Consider the following 12,795-nt stretch of genomic DNA (forward strand, 5'->3'; position numbering starts at 1 on the left):
AATCTGTGGAATTCGCTGCCCCCGAAGCAGTGGAGGTGACCTCAGTGAATATATTTCTACAGAGTTGGGGAATTAAGGGATACAGGGAAGAGGCAGGTCGGTGGAGATGATCCTGTCATCAGATCAGCCATGATCTCGCTAACTGGTGGAGTAGAGCTCGACGGGCCGGATAACCAACTCCTGCTCCTGCTTCTTATGTTCTTATGAGTCTTCCCCACCATTTCCTGTATCGGTAGTAAAGACACAAGATGCTGGAGAAGCGGGTCAAACGGTGTCCTTTAAGCAGCAATGGTGAAGATCCAGAACCGATGTTTCGGACTTGAGCCCTTCATCGAAGTATGAGAAAATGTATTGGAGTGATCGTTAGTTATTCCTGTATCGGTGTGGTTACTAGTCTGACAGGGGTCTGCCTAATGTTACTGCGGGGTGCTGGGGGAAACGCTGATGTCAATCAGTAGCTGATGGATCACGAGGTCCTGTTGTGGCTTCAAACAAATGAGCAAAATACTGTTCATGTCGACTATTGGAGACTAAAGCAAGTGAAGCTGCATCGTGTCGTGAGAAACAACTTTTATTGTCACGTATAACACATTAAAAATGTAATATACATGGTATACATGCCCACTGTAAGGCAGACAGTTGCCATGTGTTGCACAGCGTCCTTACAGTACGAGAGAAAGAGAAGCAAAGATAGTCCCTTCAGAGTCATTGAGTGTCCGTGGATTCGCCTCCAGCCCTCCCGCAGCCTCTGCATCCCCACAGACTCCTGTTCGATCCATCAGCCACCCCAGCTCCAGATTCAAACCTGGAGCCCTTCTTGCCCCCAGCACTCTCTCGAATCCTGGTTCTGCCTCGTGGTTCCCACGAGCCAGTCTCCAGCAGCCCATGCAGGACCCAGCCGGAAGTGGCCAACAGGCCACAGCCTGGGCGAATCCTTTGACCGTGACTCGCCCGCTGTGTGGGTCTCTCAACCGCTAATCCCCCTCACAGGTCCACTGCTGTAAGTCACCGTCTTGTAAGGTCGTCTCCCATGCTTCTCCTTCTGAAAGTGGTAGGGGAGGGGGGGTGCGGGGCATTTTCCTGGTTTCTTGTGCCCTGCGCTGATCAATTGCTCCCCAGAGTCTCCAAGCCCTCGTGGCTGCTGTTCAGCACAGAGTCCGCCAGCCTGGGCACAAATTGGGAACCACAGATGCTAGAAAGTTGGCAACAGAATGAGAAACTGGAGGCTCAATCATCAAACCATCTCCCCAAAGACTCGCTGAAGGTAGATGAGGAAGAAAAATGCGATGCTGGCGTCCATTATGAGAAGGATAGAATATGAAAACAACACTTTATACGGCACTGGTCAGACCAATTCTGGACTCCTTATCTCAGGAAGGATATGTTGGCATTGGAGAGGGTCCAGAGGAGGTTCATGAGAACGATCCCTACAGTGAAAGGAGTGTTTGACGGCTCTGGGACTGTTCTGGCAGAAGTTTAGTTTATGAGGGGAGATCTCATTGAAACCTATTGAATAGTGAAGGCCTGGTTTGAGTATACACGTTAGCGTAGCGGTTGGCGCTGTTACCGCGCCAGTGATCAGGATTGGGGTTCAGATCCCGCGCTGTCTGTAAGGAGCTTGTACGTTCTCCCTGGGTCTGCGTGGGTTTCCTCCAGGGGGTCCGGTTTCCTTCCACCGCTCAAAACGTACTGGGGGGGGGGGGGTTGTATATCAATTGGGCCCCGTGGGCTTGTGGGCTGAAAAGGCCTGTTACCCTGCTGTGTGTCTAAATTTAAAATTTAAGAAAATTATATTTAATGTTTCCTATGGTGGGGGAATCTGGGAGCAAAGGGCACAGCCTCAGAATACAACAACATCCCTTCAGAACAGAGATGAGGAGCATTTCTTAACCCTCAGGGAGGTGAATCTGTGGAATTGGGTGGCTGTGGGAGCCAGGTCATTGAAGATATAACATAACATAACATATAACATAACAATTACAGCACGGAAACAGGCCATTAGGCCCTTCTAGTTCGCACCGAACAAAACACTCCTCTCTAGTCCCACCTACCTGCACAATGACCATAACCCTCCACCTTCTTCTCATCCATATACCTGTCCAGCTTTTTCTTAAATAATAAAATTGACTCCGCCGCCACTATTTCTCCCGGAAGCTCATTCCACACCGCTACCACTCTCTGAGTAAAGAAGTTCCCCCTCATGTTACCTCTAAACCTCTGCCCCTTAACTCTTAACTCATGTCCTCTTGTTTCAATCTCTCCTACTCTTAACGGAAATAGTCTATCCACATCCACTCTGTCTATCCCTTTCATAATCTTAAATACCTCTATCAAATCCCGTCTCAACCTTCTACGCTCCAAACAATAAAGACCTAACCTGCCCAATCTCTCCCTGTACTCTAGATGCTTAAACCCAGGTAACAGCAGTAAATTTGAATTTAAAAAAATTTTTACATGTAGACATCCAGCGCAGTAACAGGCTCTTCCGGCCCATGAGCCCATGCCGCCCAAATACCCCAATTAAGCTAAAATACGGGTACGTTTTGAAGGGTGGGAAGAAACTGGAGTACCCGGAGGAAACCCACATAGATATGGGAAGAACGTACAAATTCCTCACAGACTGCGGTTGATTCGAACCCTGGTTGCTGGGGCTATAACAGCGTTGCGCTAACAGCTACATTACCCTGCCGCCAAGACATAAGTAGACAGGTTCTTGATCAGAAAAGGAATCAAGGCAGGAGGACGGGGTTGGAAAGGATAGTGAATCCCCCGTGAAGCCCATGGGCTCAAAAGGGCAGATTGGGATCTGGTTTCTCAGGGTGTCTGCTCTCCCCACAGAGTCTGGAATCACGGGCAGGCAGCTCGCCAACACAGACCCACAGCTGTTTGACAAGCTGCAGTTACGGGACACCGAGGACAGGGAGAGGCTGCTGTTCGCCCTGTACCAGGAGCTCAACCCTGCCAACATGAACGTTGACGAGATTCTGGGTAAGGAGCCGCCCATCCACCAAAAACACGGACAATTCCCAAAACCCTCGGCAGGGCAGGCAGGGTCTGCGGAGGGGAAAATAGTGGCCGGTTCTGGCTGAGGTGTGGAGGAGGGGAGAAAGCGAGTTGTTCGATCTATTAGTATAATGAAGGGAGCACGCAAGGAATGTCTGTCCCGGGGAAACATGGAGAGCCATGACCTAATGAGAGGCCCAGGCCCAAAACGTTAGTTACCCTTTACTCCCTGTGGATGCTATGTAGCCTGCTGACTTTTTCCGGCATTCGACCCCAGCATCTGCAGGCTATTTTCTTTGTAATATAGACATACAGCATGGTAACAGGCCCTTCCAGCACATGAGCCCATTCTGCCCAATTACCTGCAACGTTTCGAAGGGTAGGAGGAAACCAGAGCCCCCAGAGAAGACCCACGCAGACACGGGGAGAACGTACAAACTCCTTACAGAGAGTGCGGGATTCGGACCCCAGTCACTGGCACCTTAATCATGTTACACTAACTGCTACACTAACATAGAAGATTACAGCGCAGTGCAGGTCATTCAGCCCACGATGCTGTGCTGGCCGACGTAAACCTACTCCACTACAATTGGTTAGCGTAGCTATTAGTGCAACTCTATTCCAGTGCCAGTGACTTAGGTTCGAATCCGGCACTGTCCATAAGGAGACCATATAACCATATAACCACTTACAGCACAGAACAGGCCAGTTCGGCCCTACTAGTCCATGCCGTAGCAAATCCCCACCCTCCTAGTCCCACTGACCAGCACCCGATCCATACCCCTCTAGTCCTCTCCTATCCATGTAACGATCCAGTCTTTCCTTAAATGTAACCAATGATCTCGCCTCGACCACGTCTGTCGGAAGCTCATTCCACATCCCCACCACTCTCTGCGTAAAGAAATTTCCCCTCATGTTCCCCTTATAATTTTCCCCCTTCAATCTTAAACCATGCCCTCTAGTTTGAATCTCCCCCACTCTTACTTGAAAAAGCCTATCCACGTTTACTCTGTCTGTCCCTTTTAAAATCTTAAACACCTCTATCAAGTCCCCCCTCAATCTTCTACACTCCAGAGAAAAAAGCCCTAGTCTGCACAACCTTTCCCTGTAACTCAGACCCTGAAATCCTGTCAACATTCTCGTAAACCTTCTCTGCACTCTCTCTATTTTGTTTATATCTTTTCTATAATTTGGTGACCAAAACTGTACACAGTACTCCAAATTTGGCCTCACCAATGCCTTGTACAATTTCATCATAACCTCCCTACTCTTGAATTCAATACTCCGATTTATGAAGGCCAACATTCCAAATGCCTTCTTCACCACACCATCGACCTGAGTATCAGCCTTGAGGGTACTATTTACCACAACTCCTATATCCCTTTGTTGCTCTGCATGTCTCAATAGCCTACCATTTAATGCATATGACCTATTTTAATTTGCCTTTCCAAAATGTAGCACCTCACACTTATCTGTATTAAATTCCATCAGCCATTTCTCAGCCCACACCTCCAGCCTTCCTAAATCACCTTTTAATCTACGGTAATCTACCTCACTGTCCACAACACCACCAATCTTTGTGTCATCCACAAACTTGCTTATCCAATTCTCCACCCCTACATCCAGATCGTTAATATATATAACAAATAATAGTGGACCCAGGACCGAACCCTGAGGAACTCCACTAGTCACCGGCCTCCAATTGGACAAACAATTTTCTACCACTACTCTCTGACACCTCCCATCCAACCACTGCTGAATCCATTTCACTACCTCCTTATTTATACCTAATGCCTCCACCTTTTTTCCTAACCTCCTGGGGGGAACTTTGTCAAAAGCTTTACTAAAGTCCAATAGACAACATCCACAGCTTTCCCTTCATCAACCTTTTTTGTAACCCCCTCGAAAAACTCCATCAGGTTTGTCAAGCATGATCTACCCCTGACAAAGCCATGCGGATTACTCCCTATCAATCCCTGTACCTCCAAATATTTGTAAATACCATCCCTCAGAACACTTTCCATCAACTTGCCCACCACAGATGTCAGACTCACGGGCCTATAATTCCCAGGTTTACATTTAGACCCTTTCTTAAACAGCGGAACCACATCCTAAATATCTCTGTTAATGGCCCCACTATTTGTCCACAAGCCTCCCTGAGTGTCCTTGGGAATAATTTGTCCGGTCCCGGAGATTTATCCACCTTTATCTTTTTCAACACAGCCATCACTACCTCCTCGGTTATCCCTATATGCTTCATTACCTCCCCACTATTTTTCTTTACCTCAACTGGTTCAACATTTTTTTCCCTAGTGAATACCGAGGCAAAGAAATCATTCAAAATTTCCCCCATTTCCTCAGACTTCTCACTCAGCCTACCCTCGCTATCTACAAGGGGTCCAATTTTATCCCTCACTAATCTTTTACTTTTAATGTACTTATAGAAACCCTTTGGATTTATTTTTACTCTGTCAGCCAAAGACTCTTCATGCCTTTTCTTTGGCCTTTCTAATTTCTTTCTTAAGATTCCTTCTACACTCCTTGTAGTCCTCCTTCAAACTCTCAGCTCCCTGCTCTTTATACCTCTTGTACACCTCCCTTTTTCTCCTAACCAAATTTCCAATATTCCTCGAAAACCAAGCCTCCCTATGACTTCCAGCCTTTCCTTTGATCCTCACTGGGACTTAACTACTCTGTTCCCTCAAAATTTCTTTTTTGAATATCCTCCATTTTTCATTTACATCCTTACCTGAAAATATCCTGTCCCACTCAATACTCCCCAAATCCCATCTTATTCCTTCGAAATTTGCTCTTCTCCAATCCAGAACCTCAACTTTAGGCCCCTCCTTGCTCTTCCCTAAAACTAACCTAAAACTAACAGAGTTATGATCACTAGACCCAATTTGTTCTCCAACATTAATGTCCGATACCTGACCTAGCTCGTTCCCTAACAGGAGATCTAGTATTACACCGTCCCTAGTCGGTTCTTCTACTAATTGATTTAGAAAACAATCTTGAACACTTTTAACGAACTCTAGCCCATCCAGCCCTCTAACCGTATGGGTATCCCAATCAATGTGTGGGAAGTTAAAATCTCCCATGATCACTACCTTATGATTCTCACACATATACGTTATCTCCCTACGCATTTGTTCCTCTAGTTTTCTTGACCCATTTGGTGATCTGTAATACACCCCTATTAGCACCCTCATGCATCCTTCACCCCTCAATTCCACCCAAACAGCCTCACTGGACGATCCCTCCAGTCCATCCTGCCACCTCACGGCAGTAATGTCCTCCTTAACAAGCAGAGCAACTCTTCCCTCTTTTTTACCCCCTGATCTATCACATCTAAAACAAATGTATCCTGGAATATTAAGTTGCCAGTCCTGCCCCTCCTGTAGCCAGGTCTCACTAATTGCCACAATATCGTGACCCCCAAGTATCTGTCCATGCTCTGAGCTCATCTACCTTGTTCACTATGCTTCTTGCATTAAAATATATGCATCTCAGAGAATGACTCTCACCTATATTCTCTTTTCTACCTTTTACCCTAATCTCCATCCTACCTTTGTTATCATTATTATTCCTATCTAGGTGGCCATGACACTGCACTCACACTCTGTTCCCCACCCCCCTGCCAAACTAGTTTAAACCTTCCCCCACAGTTCTAGCAAATCTACTTGCCAGCACATTGGTCCCCCTCCAGTTCAAGTGGAGTCCGTCCCTTTTGTACAGGTCCGACCTTCCCCAGAAAAGATCCCAATGATCCAGAAATCTTATCCCTTGCCCCCTGCTCCATCTCTTTAGCCACGCATACATCCCCCACATCCTCCTATTTCTACCCTCACTAGCGCATGGCACCGGCAGCAATCCAGAGATTACTACCTTGGAGGTCCTGTTTTTTAACTTCCTACCTAATCCTGTTTCAGGACCTCATCCCCACTTCTAGCTAAGACATTGGTCCCCACATGGACCACGACTTCTGGCTGTTCTCCTTCCCCTTGCAGAATGCTATGAACTCGATCAGAGATATCCCTGACCCTGGCACCAGGGAGGCAACAGACCAACCTGGATCCCACAAACCTTCTATCTGTCCCTCTGACTAATGAGTCCCCAACTACAAGTATCCTGTTCTTATCTCTCCTTCCCTTCTGAACCTCAGGGGCAGCCCCTGTGCCAGAGACCTGACCCCCACGACTCGTCCCTGATAGGCTGTTCCCCCCAGCAGTATCCAATGCAGAATACATATTGCTGAGTGGCACTTCCACAGGGGTACTCTGCACTGGCACTCTCCCTCCTTTCCTCACAGTCACCCAATTCCCTGACTCCTGCCTTCTAGAGGTGACTGTCTCCCTGTAACTCCTCTCTATCACTGCCTCTGCTTCCCTTATGATCCTCAGTTCATCCAACTGTAGCTCAAGCTCCCTAACACGGTCACTCATTATATGCAATTGTATGCACCTTTTGCAGGTGTAGTCGTCAGGAACGGCTGTGCTGTCTCCGACTTCCCACATCCCACAACTGGAGCACTTAACTACCCCAACTGACTCCATTTCCTCCTTTCTTACTATAAATATGCTATTTCAAAGATACCTTTCCACACAAGGAGCTCCTTCTCAACCTCTGCTCACCGAAGTCCCTCGAGCCAAAGTCCCAAGTCCCCACTCCTTCACTGGGCCACTCACTCACTGCGCCGCTCCTCGCTGGCCGCTCCTTCCCTTTCTACTCCTTTTATTAGCCCTTACCAATTAACTCCTGGCTCCTCCTCCTCTCACCCAACACCAGGCGCTGACTCACTGCCTCCTCTGACCCCAAGTCTGACCTTTCTAAGTCCGACATGTTCTTCCCGTGTCTGTGTGGGATTCCTCCAGGTGTTCCAGTTTCCTCCCATCCCTCAAAACATACAGGGTTGTCAGTTAATTGGGGTGTAAGTGGGCAACATAGGTTTAAATGCCTGGAATCGGCTTCTACCATGCTGTAAAATCAATCTTTCCCCACCTCACACCAAAAACCCTCTATTTTTCTTACATTCATGGCCTGTCTAAGAGTCTTTAAATTTAAATGTTTAAATTTAGACATACAGTGTGGTAACAGGCCATTTTGGCCCACGAATTACACCCAATTAACCTACAATCTCCAGTGCATTTCGAACTGTGCACGGAAACTGGAGCCCCCGGTGGAAAACCCACACAGACACGGGGAGTACGTACTGTGATGGATTATATCATATTTTACATTGTATGTAGATATGTTATTGAAGGAGATAGATTGTGGGGGTAAGTGTAGAACACAAACAAACACAAACACTTCACAAAACAGATCTCATTTAAAATGCCAGAGTTCTAATCAAGCCAGACAGTTCAGGCTCCGAGTGCCTTTGCAGAAACTTTGAAGAGTGTCTATAGAGACTTCACAAGTAGATGTTAATTCGACTGATGCTGAGTAAATGGATTATTGTTTTGAAAGCAACTGATGAACGGACTCAGAAGTTTGGGTCTGGTGCTGTCTGGTTGCAGTTTGCTGTTCTAAGAAGGTCATGTGGTTTTGCAAGAAGATAGAGGGATAGATGAGATCAAACAGACTTTCTCTAAGAGAGAGAGAACTGATTTCTGCAGTCATGGCAAGCTGGCAGCTTGTTTAAAACCCTATTTTGAAGACGGGTTGTGAGTTCTGAGTTCAGCCTGTTAAAATCCCTTGTGATCCTCACAAGAGTAAATGGCTGGTTAGAGTGTTTCACCTGAAATAAAGGAAACAAGAGGAACTCTGTGGTGACTTGGAAGAAAAGGTTACCATTTGGAAAACCCTGATGGGGCAACTTTCTTTGACAAGACACTGAAGTGACTGATCAGAAGGAATCAGTTTGTTTGTGTCCAATGAGCAACAAATCTCTCTCTGAAACTGACAAGAACCTTCCTGGGCGGTAACCAATTACTTTTACACACCAGAGCTTGGTGAAAATTTATAAATGTTAAATTCTGTGCACACTATAAGAATTGCCTGATACCGGCGAATTTGGAGGAGTGAGAAGGGAGATTGGACTGTGAATCAAATAATTTTTCTAAACTTACACACATTACATACACATGCACTTAGAATTAGAAGGGGGTTAAGTTAATCATAACAAGTTAAAGTTTGGTCCTGTTTTTATGTTTAAAGAAAACTAAAAACTACTTTTGTTTAATTAACTATTTGTCTTGGTGAATTTCTATTGGTGCTGGGTGGAGGAATTTCTTCAGCCAGGGGGTGGTGAATCTGTGAAATTTGTTGCCGTGGGTGGTTGTAGAGGCTGGGTGATTGGGTGTATTGATTAGCCAGGACATCAAAAGTTATGGGAGAAGGCCGGGCAGCGGGGCTGAGTGGGGAAATGGATCAGCTCATGATTGAATGGTAGGGCAGACTCAATGGGCTGAATGGCCTATTTCTGTTCCACCATCGAATGGTCTTGGAAGTGGGATGGAGAATTAGTGGGGTAATCAAACTTGGTACAATGCGTTGTCAGCACCCTCTGTGACAGCAAGTCCGATTTCAGGTGACCCTTGTTATTTCGTCTCCCTTCCCGTTCCTACAGGAATTTCTGGAAATATTTGGACTCCTGCTCCTTAGTCCTCCAGATAAAACCTGTCTCACTACAATCCTTTCCCAAGTCCACTCCACTTCTCAGAAGCAACGAAGAGTGCGAATGCTAGAAGCCAACAAGAAGCAAACCTCTCCCCCTCAGTCATCTCTGCACTGCTTTCCCTGGTGAAGAGTTTCGACTTGAAACCTTGACCGCTCTTCCTCCCTCCACCCCCTGATGCCGCACAACCCGCTGAGTTCCTCCGGCAGGCTGCATTCGGCTGGAGATAGTGTCCGGGCAGGCTGCGTCAGAGGGTAAAGGGGCCATCGGCACTGAACTGTTTCCCTCGACTCACACAGGGAGCACTGACATTGACACTGTGTTGTCTGGAGTAGCACTACCAATGGGCCGGCCATGCTTGGAGCCCTGGATATCGGAGGTTTTGTCAGCAGGGGAAGATTTACCTCAGTCAAATTCCAGGTAGGCAAGAATGACCCTTTGCTTTCTTATCGCAAGCTGTGGGACCTTTGGACAATCCTTACCCCTTAGTGCCCATTCCCCACCCCTCACTGCCCACCCCATCTGTACCATACAACCTGAACCTTAGCCGGGGAGAACATTACGTGCAAATATTGCTATAAATTAGATTTTAAAATAAATAAATTAGTGCAAAAGGAGAGAAAGTTGAGGCCATGTCTGTGGTTCATTGTCCGTTCAGAAATCTGACGGAGGAAGGGAAGAAGCTGTTTTTGTATCATTGGGTGTTCGTCTTCAGGCTCCCGATGGTAGCAGTGAGAAGAGAACATGGCCTGGATGGTGAGGGTCCTTGAGGGTCGAGGCTGCTTTCTTCAGACAGCGCCTTGATGGAGTGGAGACCGGTGCCTGTGATGGCACTGGCCTAGTTCACAACTCTCTGTAGCCTGTCCCAGTGCATTGTCTCCGCTGTACCAGACAGTGCGGAATCTGCCTGTCCTATCTGTAACAAATGCACACATGTCAATGCAGCAGAGAAAGGCGAGATTGAATTGAATTGTTTACTGAAAATCTTAGATTTGCCTGCTATCCAGTCAAGTCAACGAGTTCCAAATTAAAGTGCAGAGTTCAAATTGTTCAAATTGTTCAAGGTCAGCTGATGAAAGGTCCATCCAGGAGTTTGGTAACAGCCGGGAAGGAACCGTCCTTGAATCAGGATGGTACTTGTCTTCCAACGTGTATCTTCTGCCTGGTGGAAGTTGGGGGGGGGGGGGGTGGGAGAGAAGAGAGTGTGACTGTGCCGGGGCAGGTCCTTTATGACGTTAGCTGCTTACCCGTAAGGCAGAGGGAGCTATGGACGGGGATGGGGATGGGGGGGGGGAGTGTTTGCATGTTGGTCAGAGTTCCCTTCACAACTCTCTGCAGTTTATTGTGGCTTTTAGGACTTCCCCTCCCCCCCCTCCCTCTTGCAGTGATACATCTGCCCAGGAGACTGTAGGAAGAAACAGGAGCAGAAGTCGGCCATCCGGCCAGTCGAGCCTGCTCTGCTAATGGCCGTGGACTCAGCTCCACCCCTTCTTCCCAACTAGGCAGAAATCTGTGGCGCATCTTTCTCTGATGCACCTCTAACCATCGGCAAGAAGTGTTCGGGACATGGAAAATTTCTTTAGGTCCCGGAGAGGTGAAATGCAGAGCTCAAGTCAAATTCATTGTCATCTGATTGTACAAGTACAACCTGGTGAAACAGCCTTCTCCGGTCCTCGGTGCAGACACGACCAGACAAACAATACACGTGCAGTTCAAAGGAGAATCTCAGAGGGTGTGTGGGAGCCGTTCCTTTGGGCGTTCAGCATTCTCACTGCCTGTGGGAAGAAGCTGTTCCCCAGCCTGGTGGTGCTGGTTCTGATCTTCCTGTATCTCTTCCCCGATGGGAGCAACTGAAAGATGCCGTGTACGGGGTGGAAGGGGTCCTCAATGATTTTGCGCGCCCTCTTCACACTTCGATCCTGGTAGATCACGTCGATGGGGGCGGGGGGGGGGGGGAAGGGAGACTCCACTGATCCTCTCTGCCACTCTTATGGTCCTGTGAATTGACCTCTGATCCATTGCTCTACGGAGCAACCATACCCACTCCGTGATGCAGCCAGCCAGGACGCTCTCGATAGAGCTCCTGTAGAAGGTTGACATAATGGTGTCTTAAAGCTGAGACAATGTGCATTAGACCTCACCTCAGGACACACTAGATCTACCCTGCATTTAATATTACCCTGAGTTGATGCTGCTTTGTGTAACTTTGCTTCAAGGTTCCTTTTATTGTCATGTAATAATGCATTAAAAATCTAATAATAAGAGAAAGAAAAGCAAAGGAGAGTCCCTTCAGAGATACTGAGTGTCCGTGGATTCACCTCCAGTTCTCCCGCAGCCTCCACAGCTGCACAGGCTTCTGTTGGATCCATCGGCCGCCTGAGCTCCAGATCCGAACCTCCGACACAATCAGGGAGCCTTCAGCACCTTAACCCCCTTCTTGCCTTCAGCGCTCTCTCCGATACCTGGTTCCCATGAGCTAGTCTCCAGCAGCCCGACCACAAGACGCCCACAGCCTGCGTGGGTCCCTCAGCCACTGAGCCCCTCGCTGGCCTGCCTCCGCAATCGCCGTCCTGTAATCTCCGCCCCCCCACCCCACTTCTCCTTAATCCTGGTGTCCCGTTTCGATCCACTCCTTCCCCTGAGTCTGAAACTCCTCATGGCCACTGACGAGCACATCTTGGCACAGACCCATTTGTAACAGGTAAAACCTTGTGTTTTTGATTCTTAGTTAATTCTGTGCCCATCTCTTTAAGAGAACTATTGTTTGTAGTGTTACCATAGTGACTGTGGTGTAATATGTCGTAATATCCACCCAGGCTAACGACTTGCTCTCATTCTACAAGATGTGAAGGCAGTGTGAGCACGAGAAATTTTACTATAACTTTTGTATCTCGACATATCTTTGTGTTTTTTTAGCAGTCTTTAGCTAACGCTTTTGTTATGACAACTTTTAAGTAATTAGAGTCTAAAGGACTGTCTTTATACAATAAATGCTTTGTTATTCACCATTATGAAAGTCTTGTGGCAAAGCGATCAAAATATTTATCTGTTCTATCAATGAATTAAAACTACATAAAGCTACGGCCACAGAGTTTGATTTGTTGGTTTAAAGAGATCTAAATTCGGAAGATCGCAGCTCATGCTTTGGAAGATGATACTTGAAATTAGGATAT

General features: G+C 47.2%; 1 protein-coding gene across 4 annotated transcripts in view; it reads left to right on the forward strand.

The window, feature by feature from the left end:
- The window catches only part of LOC138753152 (uncharacterized), a 68,789-nt gene that overhangs the window by 10,253 nt on the left and 45,741 nt on the right, over nucleotides 1-12,795 (forward strand). For all 4 annotated transcript variants that reach the window (XM_069915736.1, XM_069915738.1, XM_069915737.1 and 1 more), the window contains 2 exons: nucleotides 2,839-2,988; nucleotides 9,922-10,042. In XM_069915736.1, coding sequence (XP_069771837.1) covers nucleotides 2,839-2,988; nucleotides 9,922-10,042 — 271 coding nt within the window. The remainder of the gene's footprint in view (nucleotides 1-2,838; nucleotides 2,989-9,921; nucleotides 10,043-12,795) is intronic.

This window comes from Narcine bancroftii, chromosome 2, assembly GCF_036971445.1.
Source record: "Narcine bancroftii isolate sNarBan1 chromosome 2, sNarBan1.hap1, whole genome shotgun sequence".
Taxonomy (NCBI): domain Eukaryota; kingdom Metazoa; phylum Chordata; class Chondrichthyes; order Torpediniformes; family Narcinidae; genus Narcine; species Narcine bancroftii.